Genomic DNA, 21,553 nt, shown 5'->3' on the forward strand with positions numbered 1-21,553 from the left:
GCATGACATATCATAGCAAAACTGGCAAAATACAAACATAAAGAGAATTCTAAAAGCAGCTAGGGACAAACAGGTCTTAATCTACAAGGGTAGACACATAAGGGTAGTAGCAGACCTATCTACTGAAACTTGTCAGGCCAGAAAGGAGTGGCAGGAAATTTTCAATGTGCTGAATAGGAAAAATATGGAGCCAAGAATCCTTTATCCAGAAAGCCTATCATGCAAACTAAGAGAGATAAAGATTTTTCCCAGACAAACAAAAACTGAAGGAATTCATCACCACTAAACAAGCCCTAAGAGATCCTAAGGGGGGGCTCTGTGAGTGGAATATTACAAAGAATATTACCACAAAGGACCAGAGACATCACTACAAAATGACACTAAATGACCAGAGACATCACTAAATGACCAGAGATATCACTACACTAAATGACACTAAATCCATATCTTTCAATAATAACACTGAATGTAAATGGACTAAATGCTCCAATCAAAAGACATAGGGTATCAGAATGGATTAAAAAAAACAAGACCCATCTATTTACTGTCTACAAGAGACCCATTTTAGACCTGAGGACACTTTCAGATTGAAAGTGAGAGGATGGATAGGGTGCCTGGGTGGCTCAGTCGGTTAAGCGTTCAACTTCAGCCCAGGTCATGATCCACGCTTCATGGGTTCAAGCCCCACATCAGGCTCTGCGCTGACAGCTTGGAGTCTGGAGCATACTTCGGATTCTGTGTGTCTCTCTGTCTCTGCCCCTCCCCCTCTTGCACTCTGTCTCTCAAAAATAAATAAACATTTTTTTTAAAAAAGCAATAATATTTAAAAAAAAAAGAAAGTGAGGGGATAGAGAGCCATCTATCATGCTACTTAAAGTCACAAGAAAGCTGGAGTAGCCATACTTATATCAGACAAACTAGATTTTATTTTATTATTATTTGTACATAAATGTTCTTTATTTTTTTAATAGTTTATTGTCAGACAAACTAGATTTTAAAGTAACGACTGTAACAAGAGATGAAAAAGGGCATTATGTCATAATTATGGGGTGTATCCATCAAGAAGAGTCAATAATGATAAATGTTTAGGCACTGAATTCAGGGGCACCCAAATATAAATATATAAAACAAGAAAAATCCAAAATACAAAATCTAACAGCACCCCTGAAGGAACTAGAAGCAGAATAACAAAAAATGTCCAAGGCCAGCAAAAGAAGAGAAATAATAAAGATCAGAGCAGAAATAAACAATATAGGATCCAAAGAAAACTCCAAAAAACAGTAGATAATGAAACTAAGAGCAGGTTTTTTGAAAAAATAAACAAAATTGATAAGCCACTTGCCAGACTTCGCAAAAAGAAAAGAGGACCAAAATAGATAAAATTATGAATGAAAATGCATTTATCACAACCCATCCTTTAGAAATACAAGCAATTAGCAAAGAATACTATGAAAATGTATATGCCAACAAACTGGACAACCTGGGAGAAATGGACAAATTCCTAGATACCCAAACACTACCAAAACTCAAACAGAAAGAAATAAAAAATTTGAACAGACCTATAACTAGTGAAGAAATTGAATCAGTTATCAAAAATCTCCCACCAAATGAGTCCTGGGCCAGATGGCTTCCCAGGGGAATTCTACCAGACATTTAAAGCAGAGTTAACACCTATTCTTCTTAAGCTGTTCCAAAAAATAGAAACAGAAGGAAAGCTCCTGGACTCCTTCTACGAAGCCAGCATTACCTTGATTCCCAAACCAGAGACCCCCACATACAGGCCAATATCCCTGATGAACATGGATGCAGAAATTCTCAACAAGATCCTAGCAAATTGGACTTAACAGCATATTAAAAGAATTATTCACCATGATCAAGTGGGATTCATTCTTGGGTTGCAGAGCTGCTTCAATATTCACAAATCAATCAATGTGATACATCACATTAATAAAAGAAAGGATAAGAATCATATGATCCTGTCAATAGATGCAGAAAAAGCATTTGACAAAAGTACAGCATCCTTTCTTAATAAAAACCCTCAAGAAAGTTGGGATAGAAAGAACATATCTAAACATCATAAAAGCAATATACGAAAAGCCCACAGCTAATATTAACCTCAATGGGGAAAAATTGAGAGCTTTCCCCCTGAGATGAGAAACACGACAGGGATGTTCACTCCACCACTGTTGTTTACTATAGTGCTGGAAGTCCTAGCATCAGCCATCAGACAACAAAACAAAATAAAAGGCATCAGAATTGGCAAAGATGAAGTCAAACTTTCACTTTTCACAGATGAGATGATACTCTACATGGAATACCGAAAAGACTCCACCAAAATGCTGCTAGAACTGATACATGAATTCACCAAAGTTGCACAGTATAAAATCAATGTACAGAAATCAGTTGCATTTCTATACACTAGTAATGAGGCAACAGAAAGAGAAATCAAGAAATTAATCCCATTTACAATTCCATCACAAACCATAAAATACCCAGGAATAAACATAATCAAGGATATAAAAGATCTGTATGTTGAAACTATAGAAAGCTTTTGAAGGAAACTGAAGAAGACACACAAAAAATGGAAAAACAGTCCATACTCATGGGTTGGGAGAATAAATATTGTTAAAATGTCAATATTACCCAAAGCAATCTACACATTCAATTCAATCTCAATCAAAATTGCATCGGAATTCTTCTCAAAGCTAGAACTTTGTGTGGAACCACACAATCCTAAAATTTGTGTGGAACCACAAAGACCCCAAATAGCCAAAGTAATTTTTAAAAAGAAAACCAAAATGGGAGGCATCCCCATCCCAGACTTTAGCCTCTACTACAAAGCTGTAATCATCAAGACAGTATGGTATTGGCACAAAAACAGACACATAAATCAATGAAATAGAATAGAGAACCCAGAATTGGACCCACAAATGTATGGTCAACTAATCTTTGACAAAACAGAGAAAAGACGGTCTCTTTAGCAAATAGTCCTGGGAGAACTGGACAGCAACATGCAGAAGAATGAAACTAGACCACTTACATACACCATACNCATCGGAATTCTTCTCAAAGCTAGAACTTTGTGTGGAACCACACAATCCTAAAATTTGTGTGGAACCACAAAGACCCCAAATAGCCAAAGTAATTTTTAAAAAGAAAACCAAAATGGGAGGCATCCCCATCCCAGACTTTAGCCTCTACTACAAAGCTGTAATCATCAAGACAGTATGGTATTGGCACAAAAACAGACACATAAACCAATGAAATAGAATAGAGAACCCAGAATTGGACCCACAAATGTATGGTCAACTAATCTTTGACAAAACAGAGAAAAGACGGTCTCTTTAGCAAATAGTCCTGGGAGAACTGGACAGCAACATGCAGAAGAATGAAACTAGACCACTTACATACACCATACATAAAAATAAACTCAAAATGGATGAAAGACCTAAATGTGAGACAGGAAACCATCAAGACCCTAGATGAAAAAGCAGGCAATAATTTCTTTGACCTCAGTCACAGGAATTTCTTGTTCAACACGTCTCCAAAGGCAAGAGAATTAAAAGTTCATCAAGATAAAAAGCTTCTGCACTGCATAGGAAACAATCAACAAAACTAAAAGGCAACCAGTGGAATGGGAAAAGATATTTGCAAATGACATATCAGACAAAGGGTTAGTATAAAAAATCTATAAAGAACTTATCAAACTCAAAACCTGAAAAACAAATAATCCAGTGAAGAAATAGGCAGAAGACATGAATAGACATTTTTCCAAAGAACATATCCAGATGGCCAAGAGACACATGTAATGACGCTCAATGCCACTCATCATCAGGGAAATACAAATCAAAACCACACTGAGATACCACCTCATCCCAGTCAGAGTGGCTAAAATTAACAACTCAGGAAACAACAGATGTTGGTGAAGATGTGGAGAAATGGGAAACCTCTTGCACTGATAGTGGGAATGCAGACTGGTGCAGCCACTCTGGAAAACAATGTGGAGGTTCCTCAAAATTTAACAATAGAACTACCCAATGACCCAGCAATAGCACTGCTAGGAATTTATCCAAAGGATACAGGAGTGCTGATGTATAGGGGCACATGTACCCTAATGTTCATAGCAGTGCTTTCAACAATAGCCAAATTATAAAAACAGCCTAAATGTCCAGCAATTGATGAATGGATAAAGATGTGGTTTATATATACAATGGAATACTACTTGGCAATGAGAAAGAATGAAATCCGGCCATTTGCAACAACATGGATGTAACTGGAAGGTATTATGCTGAGTGAAATAAGTCAGGTAGAGAAAGACAGAAATCATGTTTTCACTCATATGTGGATCTTGAGAAACTTAACAGAAGACCATGGGGGAAAGGAAGGGGAAAAAATAGCTACAAACAGAAAAAAAATAGTTACAAAACAAAAGAGAGACTCTTAAATACAGAGAACAATCTGAGGGTTGACGGGGGTAGGGGGAGAGGGAAAAATGGGTGATGGGCATTGAGGAGGGCACTTGTTGGGATTAGCACTGGGTGCTCATTCTACTCCCAAAACCAAAAGCAAGCACACTTTACACACTGTATGTTAGTCAATTTGACAATAAATTATATTTAAAAAAATTAAGATGGTTTAAATTAACCTCACCAAAAAATAAGCCAAACCAGCCTCAGGAATGTTCTGCTGTAATAACTGAGAAGGACATACCAATTCTGCCACGAGGAAACTTCAGAGAAACTAAACTCGGTTATTTCTAGAACTACCTGGCTTTGTTCTTCAAAGAATGTCAATGTCATGAATTATCAGACAAAAGGAATTGCGCTAGGTGAAAGGATATTAGAGAGACAAGAAAACAAAATATTCTGCATTGGACTTGTCAGTAAGTTCAGAAATAGTCAAATCAAACCAGTGAATCACTGAAGAAGGAAGTAGTAAAAGTTTCTTCCGCACACACAAAAAAGACAGTCCATAAACGGGAAGCACTCAAACCAAAACACAGAATAAGGCTCAGGGGTTTATTGCTATAAAGCAGCTTAACAGTAGTGAACCCCAGCCCCATCCCAGTCTAGTTTCACTTTCCACAATGTCAGTTCCCCATGGTCATCTGTGATCCAGAAACAGACGATTTGTCAGGTCGACAGTAGCCTAACACTACATCACAGTGACCATGTCATTCACCTCACTACATCTCATCACGCAGACATCACAAGAAGAATGGTGAGTACAGTACAATAAGATAGTTTGAGAGATCATATGCATGTAACTTTTTAATAGTACATTATTATAATTATTATGTTATTGTTGGTAATCTATTACTATGCCTAATTCAAAAATTAGCTTTATCATAGTGAAAGAGGATTTCAGTTGCCTCCATTTTGACCCCACCCTTTCTAGTTGGGTTCTTCTTTCCAGTTTGTCTGTTGGCTCCAAGAGAAGACCTTGGGGGTGGGTGCCTGCGTAGCTCAGTTGGTTAAGAGTCTGACTTTGGCTCAGGTCATGATTTCATGGTTCATGAGTTTGAGCCCCACATCTGGCTGTCTGTCCGCACAGAGCCTGCTTTGGATCCTCTGTATCCCTCTCTCTCTGCCACTCCCCAGCTTGCACTATCTCCCTCCCTTTCTTTCTCTCTCAAAAATAAATAAACATTAAAAAAAAAATACAAGAAGACCTTGCGGCCAAAGCATCCCCTAATGGGAATCCAAACTACCCTCTTAAGCAATAAGGTCTACCCTGAGCCAGCAAGACCCCAACAACTAAGTTTGGATTGACTCTAAGACAATGATCAATTTGACCTTCATTGCCTTCCCACATGGACCCACCCACTTTTCCCCCAGATTTTCCTTATATAAACCTGGAAGTATTATAACACTTTGGAGATAGTCTTTGAGACCATTGAGTCCATGGTCTTCTTAGTGTTGCCCTCACTGAAATGACATTCCTTTCTTGTTTTATCACCATTGGTTTCTCCACCTTTGGATTTTGTCAGCGGAGAGTTGCTGAACCCCATCTGTTTGGGACCCCAGGAACCACGTGCTCTTGCACCCCTGAAACCCAGGTATAATAGTATGTATAAAAAACATAGTATAGGGGCGCCTGGGTGGCTCAGTCAGTTAAGCGTCCGACTTCGGCTCAGGTCATGATCTCACGGTTCGTGGGTTCGAGCCCCGCGTCAGGCTCTGTGCTGACTGCCAGCTCAGAGCCTGGAGCCTGTTTCATATTCTGTGTCTCCCTCTCTCTCTGACCCTCCCCTGCTCATGCTGTCTCTCTCTCTCTCTCAAAAATAAATAAAAAATTTAAAAACAAAAAAACAAAACAAACAAACAAACAAAAACAAAAAAACCCCATAGTATATAATACGGTTTGGTGCTTCCATGGTTTCAGGCATCCACTAGGGGGTCTTGGAACTTATTCCCAACAGTAAGTGGGGAAGTACTTCTGTATGGTAAGGAAGACAGTGACTATTCTTCACAGTGACTAGTTATTACGGTATCGGGATTTTCTTAAAGGAAAGGGAGTCGGTCCTCATATCAATTTTGGAAAAAGAGTTCAAGTTTTGCCAGTGATTTTCACTTGCAGAAGTAAGAAATGACCCAGGTCAAGTCAGTCTTGCAAAATAAGCTAAATTCAGTTTTTGACTGAAATGGTTTTGTCCACTCAGGCAATTTTAAGGGCTGATCTCCATTTTTTATTTTATCAGACATCACTGTAATGAAAGGATATTATTAGAACATTTGTTGAAATTGGAATATGGACTGTAGATATAATTTAAGAATATTATATCAGGGTTCAGGGTGCCTGACTGGCTCAGTCAGTACAGCACGTGACTCAATCTCGGGGTCATGAGTTCAAGCCCCATAGTGGGCATAGAGTNTAAATAAAGAATATTATATAAGGGTTAAATTTCTACATTGGATAACTGTGCTACAGTTATTAAGAGAATACCTTTATTCTTGGGAAATATACACTAGAAGTGAATGGGATATGATGTATCCAATTTATCCACAAATGACTCTGAAAAGAACATGTATATGTGGCAAATGGGGCAAAATGTTAACAACTGGGGAGTCTGAGCAAAGGGCATATGGGAGTTAGTTGTACTATATTTGCAAATTTTAAACTATTTCTGAATAAAAATCTAAAACAATAATTGTGATGAAAAATTAAGATGACCTAAAGTGCAGGGGTGCCTGGGTGGCTCAGTCAGTTGACTCTCCGACTTCAGTTCAGGTCATGATCTCACAGTTCATGGGTTCAAGCCCCGCATTGGGCTCTGTACTTATAGCTAGCTCAGAGCCTGGAGCCTGTCTCAGATTCTGTCTCTCCCTCTCTCTCTGTCCCTCCCCTGCTCACACTGTCTCTCTCTCTCTTTCTAAAAATAAATAAAATATAAAAAAGAAAAGACCTGAAGTGCAAATAGAAACTTAATTTTGAAAAAAAATGTTCATTGAAGAAAAGATGAGATAAAGGTGCAAAACAGCAAGATTACATGTCAAAGGGGGCAATCAAAGCTTATATTTCAAGGAGGTATGGCAGGTATCCAAAACAATTGTTAAGTATTTTCACATTTCAAAATAGCTTATAGATCATTTAAGTGTTGTATTTCATTAAACATAGATAATGTCTTCCTAATCTCTTTATGTAAATGGAAACGTATAATGAAACCCATCTCCACAAACATCACTAATCACTCCCTCTAAAGTTAGGAGGCTTAGGGTTTCTTCAATGATGTGGAGAACAAAGGCAAAAGGGAATGTAGAGAAAAATTTCCTTATACCCTGCAGCCCATTGACAAATATTTAAGACAGAGTGTAACTTTCCTCCAGGAACTCCCCCACTGTCTTAATGGTAATGCCTTGTTAGAGGGGAAAAAAACCTTAGCTTGGGGCGCCTGGGTGGCTCAGTCTGTATCTCCCTCTCTCTCTGACCCTCCCCTGCTCTTCTCTTTGTCTCTCTCCCTCTCTCAGAAATAAATAAAACAGAAAAGAAAAGAAAGAAAAGAAAAGAAAAGAAAAGAAAAGAAAAGAAAAGAAAAGAAAAATAACCTTAGCTTGACAATAGCCAGGCCTCCAGAATCCTGCAAGTCTTCTTTAACATATGAAAATCTTTTTGGAAATTTCCTTTATCTTTACTGCCCTCCCCCCCAACTCCAAAGTATACAACCAACTTCTCTTTACAACCCCAGTGCAGCTCTCTCTGCTCATGGGTCCTGTTCTCATGCTATAATAAAAACACCTTTTTGCACCAAAGACATCTCAAGAAATCGTTCTTGGCCATTGGCTCTGTACCCCAACACTTCACATCACTTACAATACTGTATTTCCTAGGGATTTTGGAAATAATTCTAATACTCTCTAGAGAAATCTTGCCTTTGTCATCTACATGGGCATGCCTGGTCCTGCTCAGAGACGCAAACATAGCCACAATGTACCACAAAGGCCTGCTTGCTTCACACAGCTCTCCCGTAATTCTGCCCCAAAACTGCCATTTCCTCTTGATAGACAAATAAATTTTTATCTTGTTCAGATCTTCTTGATCTGAAATATCACTATCAGAGCCAATTATTTGAGTTAGAAAAATCTAATTTTGTCAAGCTGATTATTAAAGGCCATTATTAAAAGTCAGGATCACCTGAAAATGTTTGTGAATCTGTGAGTGGAGGAGGAAAAAAACAACTAACACTTACAGAGAGTTCTACGCAGAGACCTCAGCAACAGTCCCTAGTCCCGGTCACAGACGTGGTCCTGTTGAGATGGAGCCGCAGAACTTGCCAAGGCAAGGGCAAGGATATCTCCCCACTAAGCTGGGCCTCCTGCTCAAGGACAGGAAGACAAACTCCTTGTGATGTGGGAAAGAAAGGCAAATGAAAAATTAAATTTCCTTATAACCTACAGCCCATTGACAAGTCCTTGACATAGGAACAGTGACCTTCCTCTGGGAGCTCAGGTGTCTCAGTGGTGATACTTTGCTAAAGAGCAAAATACAATCTTAGCTTAACATTATCCCCACCCGCCAGGATCCTGTAAGTTTACTTTAACATATAAAAATTCCTTTGGAAACTTCTTTTACCTCTTCCTTCTAAGATATAGGCTGGCAATCATACTCCAAGCTTATGGCCCACTGATATACATCTGAAGGGTCTCATTACTAAGTTTTTACTAAACAGTAATAAATGACTTTTTCCTAACAATAGCTAGCCCCTCAAGGTCCTGGAAACCTTGCTTCCAAAATACCTTAGAGAGTTATGCTATCCCTACCCACCTCCCAACCGGAAAGTATATAATCAGTCACTCTTCATAACCCCAGAGCAGCTCTTTCTGCTCATGGGTCCTGTCCCCATGCTTTTAATAAAACCACCTTTTGTACCAAAGACTTCTCAAGAATTCTTTTTTGGCAATGGGTCCCAACCCCAACACTTCAAACCATATCACTTGGAGTTCTAACTCTTCTCCTTGCCTATTAAGGAGTCTGAGATCAACTTTTTTTCTGTTTATGTCTCTCTTTAAAGATTAGGGCCATCCAAAAACAGACCTGCACTGGCCAGTGGACCAAGTTCAAGGTATTTGTCACCATCCGGAACTACAATGGCCAAGTTGTTTCTGGGTGTTATGTGCTCCAAGGAGACAGCCTCTGCCACGTGCAGGGCCATGGTCCTGGCCCACCTCTCTATAGACACAGGGCAGTGAGGGATGGGGTTTTAGGGTGATGGTGGAGTAGTCTGGAGCCAATGGTCAAGAAAGAATTCTTGAAGATGTCTTGGTGCGAAAGTGATTTTATTAAAACATGGGAACAGGACCTATGGTCAGAAAGAGCTGCCCTGAGGTTGTGACGGGGTAAGTGATTATATACGCTCAGGTTGGGAGAGAGTTAGGGTTAGAGTAAGTCTCTAAGGAACTTTGGAAGCAAGGTTTTCAGGACATTGAGAGGCCAGGTGCTGTTAGGAAAATGCCATTTATTACCATTCAGTAAAAGCTCAATCATGAGACCCTTCAGATGTATATCAGGGGGCCATAAGCTTAGTATGATTGCCAGCATATATCTTGGGGTAGTTGAGATAACGGAAGTTTGTTTCCAAAGCAATTTTTATGTGTTAAAGTATTCTTATAGAGCCCTGAGGGGTCAGGATAATGTTAAGCCAAGATTCCCTTATGCCCTTAGCAAAGTATCATCTTGGAGGCACTAGCAGGTTTGAGCCCCATGTCAGGCTCTGTGCTGACAGCTCAGTGCCTGGAACCTGCTTCAGATTCTGTATCCCTCTCTCTCTGCCCCTTCCCCACTCACTCTTTCTCTTTCTCTCTCTCTCTCTCTCCAAAAAATAAACATTAAAGAAAAAAATGAAACTAAAAGCAACCTTATCTTGACAATAGCTAAGTCTTCAAGATCCTGTGAGACCCTGTTTTCAGCATCCAGAAATTCCTTAGGGACCTAAGTTAGCTATACCTTCCTTCCGCCACAAACTTGAAAATATATCATCAGTCACAGTGCAGCTCTTTCTGCCCACCGGTCCTGTCCCCGTGCGTTAATAAAATCACCTTTTTGCACCAAAGAAGACTCAATAATTCTTTCTTAGCCTTTGGCTTGTGAACCTCACTTTAAATATCATCACTGGTATGGCTCAGGCCTGCCTCTGGGGGCACTGGACTCAACTGGGCCCAAGAAGCTGCTGAGGACAGCTGATAGAGACAACAGCCACACCTAGACCAAAGATTGCCCTGCCACCACAGGCGACTTTGCCAAGGNAACCGTCTAAGCCACCCAGGTGCCCCTGCCAAGGCCATCTTTAATGCCATCTCTAAGACCTATGGCTATCTTACCAAGACGCCTCTAGAAAGTGACCCCGTTCACCAAGTTTCCCTAACAGGAGTTCACGAACCTTCTACAAGAGTCTCCATGCAGAGGATCCAGTCTCCAGCTGTTGCCACCATATTGTTTTTTTTATGAAGAAATTAAAAGTGAATTAATAAGCCTGTAAAAAAAAATCACCTGTGAGATGTGTTACTATACAGAATCCTGGACCTCATCATCAAATGTTATGATTCAAAAAGTAGTGCTGCTGCTTCCCTGATTCTCAGACCACACTGAGGCACGCTGAAGCAGTGTTTTATCATTATTTTTCAGACGTTCAGCAAGACCATGCAGAAAAACGTCTCTTATTGACCCATCGGGACAGGTAAATCGATCAGCCAATTATCATCTTGAAAAATCGAGAGGCTGGCCCCATGAAACTTATAAAAACCCTGGCACAGACTTCCATTGGCAGAGGTCCTAAGACTACCAGCCAGCCAAGTCTAGAGTTTGGGCAAGCCTGCATACAGCCAGTGCTCCCCTGAAGTCAACTAATATTTACATGGTTCTGTTTGGAATTAACTTTTTTTTTTTAATTTCCTGATATTCTGCATTCGGTGAACAAGTTCTTGATTTCTAACACAAAATCTCATTGTCACTTGCCCAATTGCAGGCCTTGATAACTGTCCACCACTAGTAGAACGGCATGAATGGCCTGCCTTACCTCCTTAGAATTCCACTCGGCAAACCCTATTTCGAGTTCAAAATCCCTCAGAGATTTCCCATCTCCAAAACCCGAGTTCGTAAATTTCAATAGCTCAGACTATCTTCTGGTGGAAACGTTAATTATTACACATTATTTCATGACTTCTGGAAAACGACAATGCACGAATTCTAGTCAAATGTTAACTTGGGTGAGCGCGACTCTGAAGTGTTGCAGCCGCAGGCCGCCCGCCTGCTCCAGCTCGCGGGGGGCGGGTCTTCTGGCTTCCGGCTCCGCACGGGGGGCGGGTTCATCCCCAGCAGGCCCAGCAGCGCCATTCCGGAGACCATCAGCCCGCCCAGCACTTCTCCCTGGGGTCTGAGGAGACGCGTCCGGAGCCCCTGCCGCCCTTCGCCGTCCCAGTCATGGCTGCACGCCTGCTCCGCAGCTCCCTGCGCTTGTGGAGGGGCCGGGGTGCCCTGCGTTCAGAGCCGGCCGCGAGGTCAGTGCCCGCCGGGCTCCAGCTACACGGCCCTGGGGGCTGCGGGGCAGGGGCGGCGACACCCACCCTTCTAGGGGACCCCGAACGCAGCGGCGCTCAAGGTGCGCCGGCCTGGGAGAGAGACTCCGTGCATAGGGGGCTGGGCCTGGGTGGGACCCACGTCGGCCGGGGCGCGCGGCCGGGGCGCGCGGGGTAGGGTATCGGCTGTGACTCCTTCACCGCGGGAAAGCCTCAAGTGGAGTTCGCCAAAGGCTCATTCTCTGACCCCACTCTAGCTCGTCAGTTGTGCAGCAGGCGCAAGTGGGTGAGGGATCACGTCTTTGGGGCTGTTTACTTGAGTTCTGGCTGCACCCTTTGATATTACAAAGGTGGAGGAGAGCCGCCGCCTGATTGGGAACCGGTGAGTGCAGATCCTGAGAACGCATGAGCACCTACTGCGAAGCCTGCTTGAAGGAGTGACCCGAAGAAGGCAGCCTGACATCAGGCCCATCACCCAACGACACTGAGATTTATTTAACAAACCCTGTAGTTAATTAAATCCAGAAGAGTGGCTCTAAGTGGCTCTGTGACTATTAAGGAGGTGTTTAAAAGATCAAAAGCTTTGTATCATATAAAATCCATTCATCAGATAAACTAGAAGCATTCGGGATTCAGTACGTAAGGAGTGTGACAGGAATTATAAACTGGCTCATTACAACATTGGTGGGACTCTGAGATGCTATAGGAGAGGAAAAATGTCTGTTCTTTTCTGAGGAGAATTGGGAAGACTTCACCGAGATGGTGACTTTACTTTAGGATGCACATACTTTTCTAAGCTCTTCTCCAGAACTTCATAAAACTGTGATCTTCAGATTTTTGGTGTCAGTACTCTTTTATGCTCTGAAAGTTAACCCCCTCAGAGATTTTTTTTTTTTTGGTGTGCGTTGTATCTATCCATATGAATATCAAAAGATACCTACAAAACAAATTTTACAAGTACATATTTAGTTCATTAAAAGCAACAATTTTATGGTAAGTGAAATAAGACAGATACTGTATGATTTCACTTAGAAGTTGAATCTTACAGAAAACAAGCAAAAAAAGAACTAGACACAGAACAGATTTGGGTGGGGCAGGGTGTCAAAAGGTACAAACTTCCAGCTATAAAGTAAGTCATGGAGTGTAATGTACAGCATGGTGAAATATACTGTATGTATATTTCAAAGTTGTTAAAAGAGTAGGTCTTAAAAGTTGTTATCATAAGGAAAAAATACTATGAATATGTGTAGTGATGGATGTTAAGTAGACTTACCGTGTTGATTATTTCACAATGTATACATATATTGAAATCATGTGCATCTGAAACTACCGTAATGCTATATATGTCAATTATATCTCAATAATAAATAAGTAAAAGTAACAATAAACCCATTACGTGTTAACATAAATAACATTTTTATGAAAAGTAGCTTTTTCAAAACAAGAAGAGAGACATTATTTACATTTTTATAGATTCTTTAATGTCTGGCTTAATAGAAAACAGCCCAATTCTCATATCTGTATCTGCATTACATCTGTTGGGATACGTTATTATGGTTGAAGTATAGGAAGAAAATCTCATAGAGAATTTTGGAAAAAGGAGGACCATCTGAATAGGCTTGGGACTAACTTTTATTATAGCAGGCTTCTTAATGTGCATATGGATCATTCAAGGATGTCGTTAAACATACAGATTCTGGGGGCCTGGGTGGCTCAGTTACGCATCTGACTCCTGATTTCAGCTCAGGTCATGATCTCAGGGTTTGGGAGTTCGATCCCTGCATAGAGCTCTGCACTAACATTGTGGAAACTGCTTGGGATTCTCTCTCTCTCCCTCTCTTTGCCCCTTCCCTGCTCATGCTCTCTCTCTCACTCTCAAAATAAAGGAAACTTTAAAAATTCTTAAAAAGCTACAGATTCTGATTCTGTAGATCTGAGTGAGATCTGGAATTGTATATTTGTAACCACTTTCCAAGTATAGCTCATGGTGTTGGTGGGGGCTGTCTCCCTTTTATAATGTAAATGAAGTTTTCAAAGAATAACAATTAGAGCTTAGCCTGTTTAATTAGAAGTTTCTTTTTGTACCGATTTCCTGGTCTTTATAGGGAGAAAAGGGGCCAATTTGTTCAGTAAAATTTTCTTGCCTCCAAGAAATGGATGTTCCAACACGTTCGCGTCAAGTGTTTTGGTTTTCTTCATATGCTCTCTTGAACACATATGACTAACCTGAAAGTCTATTCTTTCTGGTACTACTTTCACTTTCTAACGTCTTGGTGTATTTTACTTAGAAATATTCCAAAGGTTTCTTAAGGTAATATGGGATATAAAATTTTAAGATCCAGGTGGACTGGAGTGTAAATTCCATTTTTTTGTTTGCTAATTATGTTAAAAAATGATTCATTGTTTCAGAGCACAGTTTCCTAGTCTCAGCACATTTTTTTTTCCTGAGAAAAAACTCTCAGTATGGACAAATGTGTGCATGAGAGCTTTATTTCTACTAGCTGGGAATTGGAACCAATCATTTTAATTAGTGGATAAAGTAAATTTTAGTCTATTTGATGTAACATCACAGTAGTATGTAAGACGCTTGTACATAGTTTCTCACTGTTACTTTCTTACTTTATCTACTATTTGCACTCAATGTACACTTGGTATCCCTGCTCTTTCTAGAATGCATCAGATACCATCATGCCTGACACCTTTTGCTCTAATTGTATTGTTTTTTTAGAAAAAAATTTTTTAGTGTTTATATATTTTTGAGAGAGACAGACAGACAAACATTCAGAGCATGAATGGGGGAGGGGCAGAGAGAAGGACACAGAACTGGAAGCAGACTCCAGGCTCCAAGGTGTCAGCCCAGAGCCCAACGTGAGGCTCGAACCCATGAACTGGGAGATAATGACCTGCACCAAAGTCGGGTGCTTAACTGACTTAGCTACCAAGGCACTCAGCTCTAATTGTTTTCTTAACTTAAATTCTACTGAGAAATCTTCTTGACTGTTACCTTGAGATGTTTGCTCAAATCTCATTTTTTCTAATGTAACCTACCCTGACTGCACTATTCCATGCTGCCGCCATTGCCGCAGCCTTGTCCCAGACACACACTCTGATCCTTGCTCTGCTTTTCTTTACCATAGAATTTATCATATATGCTATAACTTGCTACCTTACTATAAATAATACAGTTATTCAGATTCCCCTTCTAGAAATGTGAGTCTGAAGACCAAGATCTTTATTTTGCTCACTGTTGTATCCCATTACCTGAACAGTGCACTCAAAGTATTTGTTGACCAAATTAATGAATATGCTATTTTTTTCAGTGTCTACGATCAATTTTAATATAATCTAAACACATACCATTTAGAAAATACCAAGAAAAATTTATGTACAAGAGTTGATGCTATTGCATTTGGATAAAGCTGGCAAGTTCTTGCTACTAGCATAGCCCAGGAAACACCACCGAGGAAACCTAATATATTGGAATAGATGTTGTGGCATTTGGCCCACAGTTTGATAGCTCTCAGAGGTAACCTGAAGTTGTCAATGTTTCGTACTAGATGTAAAATTTCATCAGTTACCCTGCAACCGTTAAGACTTCTTATGCATCTTATATCTAAATTCTTAAGCAGACTGTCGTCTCGTAAGTCCAAGTCTTCTGGAATAGTCTGCAGCGCTAATCATGCAAACAAAATATCAATCTCTATCCCATCAAAACACAGTTTGATAACTGGTACAAAAGCCTCTTCAACGGCGCTTAAATCTTACTTCTTCCTGCAGTTTCAATTTGTTGTAGAATGAGGTGAAAAAGCTACTCTGATCAACAAGCTATTAAAAATGATGATTTGGATGACTGAGTAGTAACCATGAGGGCAAAAGTCAGACCAAGTATAAAATTTGTAGTATTACATGTTCACAACCAAAGATTAGTACCTAAAAGGCATCTCAAATTATATTCATAAACTCCCATTAAAAGTTCCATGTAAAAGATAAACCTAAAGCAAAATGTTGGATATTACATTAATGCATATTAAGTGTATTACTATAACAAAATACCATAGACTGGCTGGCCTAAACAACAGAAATTTGTTTCTCATAGTCCTAAAAGCTACATAATCCAAGATCAAAGTGCTGGTGAGAGCACTATTTCTGGTCTGTAGGTGGCTGCCTTTTTCCAGTGTCTTCACATGGTCTTTCCTTGTTGCGTGCACACTGGGAAAGAGAGACAGAGAGAGATCTCTCTTATTTTATAAGGCCATATATCTTCTTGAATTAGGATCCCACCCTTATGACTTCATTTAACTACCTCAAAAAGTCACAATGGGAGTTAGAGCTTCAACATGAATTTGGGAGGGACACAATTAGGTTCATAAGGCTCAATAAAATTACATAAAGTAAAAATAATTCCTTTCGTGGAGGAAAAAGGATTGAGACAACCTAGTTGCCCATAAACAAGACTACCTTTTAAATAAAAACATGAAGAAGAAGGAGAGGAGGAGGAAAGAAAACAGAAAAAAAAAAAAATAAGGAAGGTCCATCCAAGGAGGAGAGAAACCCCAGACAGATTTTCATGTAAAACACAAAAACATCCTTTGCCAATATTTGCATATATGGTAAAAAGGTTTTTTAGATATGAGCTTGAGGATATACAAGGTGATACACAGATTTTCAGAACCTTTTCAGGAATAGCCCCAAAAGGGAAATAAACCTGAAGACCATTGAACTAAAAGGAACTATAGAACAGTCTAATTTTAAGTGTAATATGAGGGGGCATGGAGAGGGAAGGATTGGTTTCTGAAGATCTTGAATAATTCTGTTCTAATCCTTATAGGGATTCATGGACACTTTTTAATTTTTATATATATACCCAGTTGCCTCTAATATGGCAATAACATCCCCATAGTTTATATCTTACACACCTGTCATTTCAAATTGTGTGATTCTGAATGAAATAGTAATTTGGATATGTTAATATCATCTTAAATATTGTACATTACATGAACACTTATCAATATTCTGTGGTGGTATTGGTTTACATAATTTAATTCACATCATGTGATAACAGTGTTTTACCTCAACTGAGACATGTGGGTAGTCATGGTTTGCAAGTGAAGAGCAAGCTGAATGAGGACAAACTACTTGATCTCATCCAGATCCTATCAAAAGTGGTAACATTCAAATTTAAACAGGTGTGTCAAGTTTCAGACTCTTGCTACCTACCTTTACAGTGTCTGGGGGAAGAAAATCAGTGTTTTCCCATGTTGTTCAGTGGCATTAATTTGGGTATGAAGGGTAACAATTTTACTTAATTTCCTTAATGTGTATGTATATTTTTAAGATATTCTCATTCTGGAGGGAAGGAACGTCTGGAAACTCCTTCTGCTGAAAAATTAACAGATATAGGAACTCGAAGAATCTTTTCTTCAGAACATGACATTTTCCGGGAAAGTGTAAGGAAGTTTTTTCAAGAAGAAGTGATTCCTTACCATGAAGAGTAAGTGGCACATTTTCCTTTAAAGTAATGTGCATATGGAGTGCCTGGGTGGTTCAGTCGGTTAAGCATCAGAACTTGGCTCAGGTCATGATCTCAGAGTCGGTGAGTTCAAGCCTTGTATCAGGCTCTGTGCTGACAGCTCAGAGCCTGGAGCCTGCTTCAGATTCTGTGTCTCCCTCTCTCTCTGCCCCTCCGCATCCCTCTCTCTCAAAAATAAACATTAAAAATTTTTAAATAAATAAAGTAATATGCATAAAGATAACATTAAGAACCATTTCCTAGGGGCACCTGGGTGTCTTAGTCAGTTAAGTACCTGACTCTTGATTTTGGCTCAGGTCATGATCTCACGGGTTCGAAAGTTTGAGCCCTGAGTCAGGCTCTGTGCTGACAGTGCATGGCCTGATTGGGATTCTCTCTCTCCCTCCCTCGCATATACACGTATGCTGCTCTTTTTCTCTCTCTCAAAATAAATAAATTAAAAAAATAAATAAAACATTTTCTAGAATGTTGTTCTACAGAACATATACTGTGTTAATTGCTTCATTACCATTTTTTCTGTTCTTACTGTAATACTGTAAGATCACGGGATTCTTTTTTTGTTTGTTTGTTTGTTTTTTGTTTTTTTTTTTACAAATAGTTTATTGTCAAATTAGTTTCCACATAACACTCAGTGCTCATCCCCACAAGTGTCCTCCTCCATGCCCATCCCCCCTCCCCCCCACATCCATCAGTCCTCAGTTTTTGTCAGCATTCAAGAGTCTCTCATGGTTTGCCTCTCTCCCTTTCCCCCACCATTTCCGCCCTTCTTCTCCCCCTTGTTCCTCCGTCAAGTTCCTCCTAATCCTCCTATACGTGCAAACATATGATATTTGTCCTTCTCTGCCTGACTTATTTCGCTCAGCATAACACCCTCAAGGTCCATCCATGTTGCTACACATGGCCAGATTTCATTGTTTCTCATTGCCATGTAGTATTCCATGGTATAGATAAACCACATCTTCTTGATCCATTCGTCCGTTGATGGACACTTAGGCTCTTTCCATGTTTTGGCTACTGTTGAGAGTGCTGCTATGAACATTGGGGTACATGTGCTCCTATGCATCAGCATTTCTGTATCCCTTGGGTAAATTCCTAGCAGTGCTATTGCTGGGTCATAGGGGAGTTCTATTGTTAGTTTCCTGAGGAACCTCCACACTGTTTTCCAGAGGGGCTGTACCAGTTTACATTCCCACCAACAGTGTAGGAGGGTGCCCGTTTCTCCACATCCTCGCCAGCATCTAGAGTTCTCTGATTTGCTCATTTTAGCCACTCTGACTGGTGTGAGGTGGTATCTCAGTGTGGTTTTGATTTGTATTTCCCTGATGAGGAGGGATGCTGAACATCGTTTCATGTGTCTGTTGGCCATCTGGATGTCCTCTTTGGAGAAGTGTCTGTTCATATCGTCTGCCCATTTCTTCACTGGGTTGTTTGTTTTTCAGGCATGTAGTTTGGAACTGGCCTGGGAAGATCACGGGATTCTTAAGTTAGTCCAAAGCTATTTAAATGAATTTTAAAATATACAATTAAAAATAAGAAAATCTGAAAATTTGCAACTCAACCTGAGAGTAGTATTTTGAATACTCTGATTAAATGGCAATTAAGTAGTTACTCGTCAATTCCATATGTTTTTTTCTGCTTCGTGAATGGATTAAAATACATGAAAGCTCAATAGGCCAGTATAATGCAAATCTTGGTTGGCAATGGACCACCTTAAAATATTTTTACTGCTGGATGAGATATTTATTGATTAACTGATTAACTACTGATCATCTGGAGAGGGGGCAAGATGGCGGAGAAGTAAGGAGCTCCGTACTTGCACTCGCGCCCATACATCACACAGAAAAGATCTGAAGCCATTGGAAACCNTCATTTGTATGAAAATAAGATTTTGCTACATTTCTAGAATTCACTCACTGCCAGTACTTTACTGTAATTTAAATGTTTTTCAAAACATTTTTAAATAGCTTCCATTAAGATTTTATTAATGCTTTCTCGGTAAAAATGACCAAAATTAACTAAACCTGATGCCATGACTGGTCATTGGTGAAAAGCAACTATTTCTTTAAAAAAAAAAAGAAGGAAGAAAGGGAAGAAGGAAGGAAGAAATTTAGTAAGATACGCTCTAGGAGAATCCTTTTTGTTCATTACTCTACTGATTTGAAACTTTGTTCCAGAAAAGTTGGTGAAGATTTGAAGTAAAAATGATGGAAGTTGACAGATTTGAAGTTAATGATAAAAATATTTCCAAAAGCTAATTTAGGCAATATGTACATTAAAACATACATGATAATCAGACTCTTCCTTTAAACGTTTTTGAGGCATCTGTGTTTACCTTTCAACAGTATCTTCAAAAATATACCTCATTTTTAACAAGTATATCTAACTCGCACTTAAAAAAATAAAATGAAACAAAAATTCTCAAATTCATTATTTCCAACTAGCTATCTCTTCTCATGCCATTCTCATTTTCTAAAAATGTTTATTTGAGAGAGAGAATGAGCGAGCGCATGTACAAGCGGAGCAGAGGCAGAGAGAGGGAGGGAGAGAGAATCCCAAGCCATCAGCACAGAGCCCAGTATGGCTCTCCATCTTACAAACCATGAGATCATGACCTGAACTGAAATCAAGAGTCAGATGCTCCCACTGCACTACCCAGGCTACCCAGGTGCCCTGCCTTTCTTATTTTTAAAAAAGAAAAGCCGAGGTTGCACAACCTTATTCAGAATCTACTCTTTTCAGAAGTCCATTGGATAGCAGCTCTGCTGGAAGATGCTTATGTGCCTCTTTTGTTCCTAGTTAAACTGTAATGAGATTGCCCGCTCTTGTCACCTTTTTGCATGTACTCCTCCCCATTAGTTCAGCACTTTAAGGTAATATACAGAGGGCAATTGCCTTTATAGGACAGACTGGACAAATTCCTGTGACTATGTGGCACAAGTAAGATCCTATCCTAAGAGGACCAGCTGAGAGAAACTGTACCTGTGAATGTCAGTGCATGTAATTTGCAGATCTGATGAATAGTCAAGGGAGGAGAAAAGTGCCAAATATGAAGAAGTAAAGAAGAGAATAAGAAGGAAGAGAAATGATAAAAGAGTTCAGTGCAAATAGAACATTATGGCCAATGTCAACGACAATTACCTTAAGGGAACATCCCTATACAAAAATCACTCATAAAATCAATTTATGACCATTTAAATAATATGAAAAATGTTTCTTTCTCCGATTTTGAAATCTTTGCTATTTGCAGATGGGAGAAATCTGGAGAAGTGAGCAGGGAGCTTTGGGAAAAAGCTGGCAAACAAGGACTCCTCGGTATCAATATTCCAGAGCATCAAGGAGGTATTGGTGGAGACTTATATTCAGCAGCTATAGCTTGGGAGGAACAGTAAGTATGCAGACATTTGAAGTGGAATCTTGTTTTGTAAGCACACTGCTCACTTTTCTGAGATGATAAAATATGCTTTCTAATCTTATAATATTGAAAACTGTAAAATGTGAATGAATATATGCACCATTTGCACATGTTTTAATGTGTGAAGACAGGAACATGCCCTATTAAGTTGTTAGAATAGGTGCTGCTGAAAATTAAAGAGATTGCTTCATTTCTGTTGGCTCATGTGTATATTATTCTTGTTTAAAAAAACGTGGAAAAATATCCCCATCAAATATACTTAAAGTTTAATAGATAAGAAGAAATAAAGATTTCAGTTGATGAATGGGCAAAAGATTTGAACCAGCAGTTCATCAAAATGAAATACAAGTAAGTTCTTTTATTATTTTGGTTATTTAAATTATTTTTAATGTTTGCTTATTTTTGAGAGAGGGACACACACACAGAATGTGAGCATGGGAGGGACAGAGAGAAAGGGAGACACAGAATCAGAAGCAGGCTCCAGCTTCTGAGCTGTCAGCACAGAACCCCACATGGGGCTGCAACTCACAAACCGCAAGATCATGACCTGAGCCAAAGGAGGATGCTTAACCAACTGAGCCACCCAGGTGCCCCCGAATAGGT

General features: G+C 39.7%; 1 protein-coding gene and 1 pseudogene across 1 annotated transcript in view; one reads left to right on the forward strand and one right to left on the reverse strand.

The window, feature by feature from the left end:
• Positions 1-11,836: 11,836 nt before the first annotated feature.
• The window catches only part of ACADL (acyl-CoA dehydrogenase long chain), a 52,212-nt gene continuing 42,495 nt past the window's right edge, over positions 11,837-21,553 (forward strand). The window contains exons 1-3 of the mRNA XM_077771343.1: positions 11,837-11,990; positions 17,344-17,499; positions 20,786-20,923. Of these exons, the coding sequence (XP_077627469.1) occupies positions 11,914-11,990; positions 17,344-17,499; positions 20,786-20,923 (371 nt within the window). The 5' untranslated portion in view covers positions 11,837-11,913. The remainder of the gene's footprint in view (positions 11,991-17,343; positions 17,500-20,785; positions 20,924-21,553) is intronic.
• On the reverse strand, positions 15,344-17,104 carry LOC144237602 (poly(A) polymerase type 3-like; annotated as a pseudogene).

The sequence above is a fragment of the Crocuta crocuta genome, unplaced genomic scaffold, assembly GCF_008692635.1.
Source record: "Crocuta crocuta isolate KB4526 unplaced genomic scaffold, BGI_CrCroc_1.0 scaffold160, whole genome shotgun sequence".
Classification (NCBI taxonomy): domain Eukaryota; kingdom Metazoa; phylum Chordata; class Mammalia; order Carnivora; family Hyaenidae; genus Crocuta; species Crocuta crocuta.